The 2,055-nt window shown below is 33.5% G+C and overlaps 1 protein-coding gene across 1 annotated transcript in view; it reads right to left on the reverse strand.

The window, feature by feature from the left end:
* Window positions 1-448: 448 nt before the first annotated feature.
* LOC117181351 overlaps window positions 449-2,055 on the reverse strand; it is a 36,032-nt gene continuing 34,425 nt past the window's right edge. Inside the window, exon 4 of the mRNA XM_033373923.1 lies at window positions 449-905. Coding sequence (XP_033229814.1) covers window positions 449-905 — 457 coding nt within the window. The remainder of the gene's footprint in view (window positions 906-2,055) is intronic.

Consider the following 2,055-nt stretch of genomic DNA (forward strand, 5'->3'; position numbering starts at 1 on the left):
ACATATAATTTTTTTAAAAAGTAAAGTGATGAACTTTCAACAAAAAAAACTAAACAATTGAACTTACAACCAACTAATTGCACTTTTAAGTTTTCAAGTAAAAAAGACTAATTTTGAACAATATATTTGAGATACAAACAAAAAGTAGTTGAATTTTTAACTTGCAAAAATTAATTATTAATAATAAAATATTAATTTTGAACAAAAAAAAAACATTCGCGTTTTTATGCAAGAAATATGCAACATTTATACTAAAAATATGAACTTTAAAATAAAAAAGACAACTTTTCTGAAAAAGTACTTTGCATCCAAAAAATATTTCAGTTGATTTATCAGTAACAAGATATTAATTTTCAACAAAAAGTTTATTAAAAATACAACTCATTATAAAAAATGAATTTATTTGTAAAACTAACATTATATTAAAATAATACGGTACCTAATCTCTCTATAAAATCGGACCTATATCATCGTCCTCAATATCATCAACGGAGACATAAACTCTTGCTCCAGCATGTTTTACTGCTTGCCTAATCCAGAAATGATTAATATCTAGTGTCGCTGTAAACATTAAATGACAGACTCTTCTAAATTCACCATTGATTTCAAAAAAATACTTTCGACTCAGTCTTCTTCTGCTGGGAATGTTTGTTTTGGATTCGCTCTCTTCAACAAGTCTCGATAGGTACGCATACTTTTCAGAGCGCTCATTTATGCTCCAGAAATCTCGAAAAATCTTTTGCCTCTGCTCTTCCAAAATTGTGCGGCAATTGTAATAGCAAAAATAATCACAGCCTTTTTTTACACTTCGCCCCGGATGGATAGTACCGTCACATCTAACGTAAGGTCTTCCGGCTTCAATTGCTCTTCTTCGTTCCGTTTCTACTTGAGAATCATCCAGCTCTCTGGAATATGACAACATTTCTATAAGAATTTGACAAAAATGAGAAAGGATAACATAAAATTAGGTGAAAATAAATATGTACACAAAAGAATTTTTTTAAGAACTAAAATAATGGAATTTCAGACTTCACGGCACAAAACTCCCACGAAACGGGGAAAATAGGGTGATTTTTCACGGAAAGCGGGAAATAAATACTTTATTAAATTAAATTACTGTTGAATCTTCTAGACAAAAAGACGAATTTTGTAAAAGACAGGTGCATTTTAAACCAAGAAAGATTAATTATTCACCTAGAACATTTCGACCGCAAAAATCAATTTTTGTAGAAATTTTCCACAAAAAAATTCATTGTCAATCAGGAACAAAATTTTTTTACAAGAAAGATGACTTTTCTACCATAAAAGATGAATTTTTAATCCAAAAGGATGGATTTTTAACAAAACAGTTCAATTGGTAACAAAATAATTGAATCCCGAACACAAAGATGATTTTTTTTATAAATAGTTAAATTTACAACTTGTGAAGGATTCATGCTGGTGCTCTTCCTAACTACAGGCTCCCATAATCCCTGGTCCATATTTTTGACACTGTCGCCCATAAGACCTCCAGTATTGAGTACCGCTTTTCCTCTGAGTATATTTTGTTTAAATTTCCTTCGGTAAAGCAATTTACTAGGCAGACAAGCTTCACACGTGGATGAGGCGCTTCAATCGACGCAGTCTCCTAATGAGGAATCTTCATGCAATAATCAGTGACGAGTGTCGCTGAAACGCGCATCTTTATGCTTGTCGCCCCGGAGCGCGCGACAATGCTCGCCGGAACGTCCCCACTCCGTACGGTGGGAGCTTAGAGGAGATGACGTTTCGCGAGTTCATCCCTTCCTGTCGTTTTTAAGAACCCGCGCGCCAATAGTGTCATTGCACGCGGGTGCTGCGTATCGGACGCGTGCTCTCACCTTTCTCCGTCTCTTCCGCGTTACAAATTTCCTAAGTACTAGTGATGCGAAAAATAAAAATAGATTTAATAATGCTGACATTCCCATAGTCATGTAAAATAGTAGCTTGATATCAGGTATATAAATGTAAGGTTTAGTTCTATAAGGTATGCCTGTCTATCGATATATATATATAGTAATGAGAATGATAGTAACA

Source organism: Belonocnema kinseyi, chromosome 10 (assembly GCF_010883055.1).
Source record: "Belonocnema kinseyi isolate 2016_QV_RU_SX_M_011 chromosome 10, B_treatae_v1, whole genome shotgun sequence".
Classification (NCBI taxonomy): domain Eukaryota; kingdom Metazoa; phylum Arthropoda; class Insecta; order Hymenoptera; family Cynipidae; genus Belonocnema; species Belonocnema kinseyi.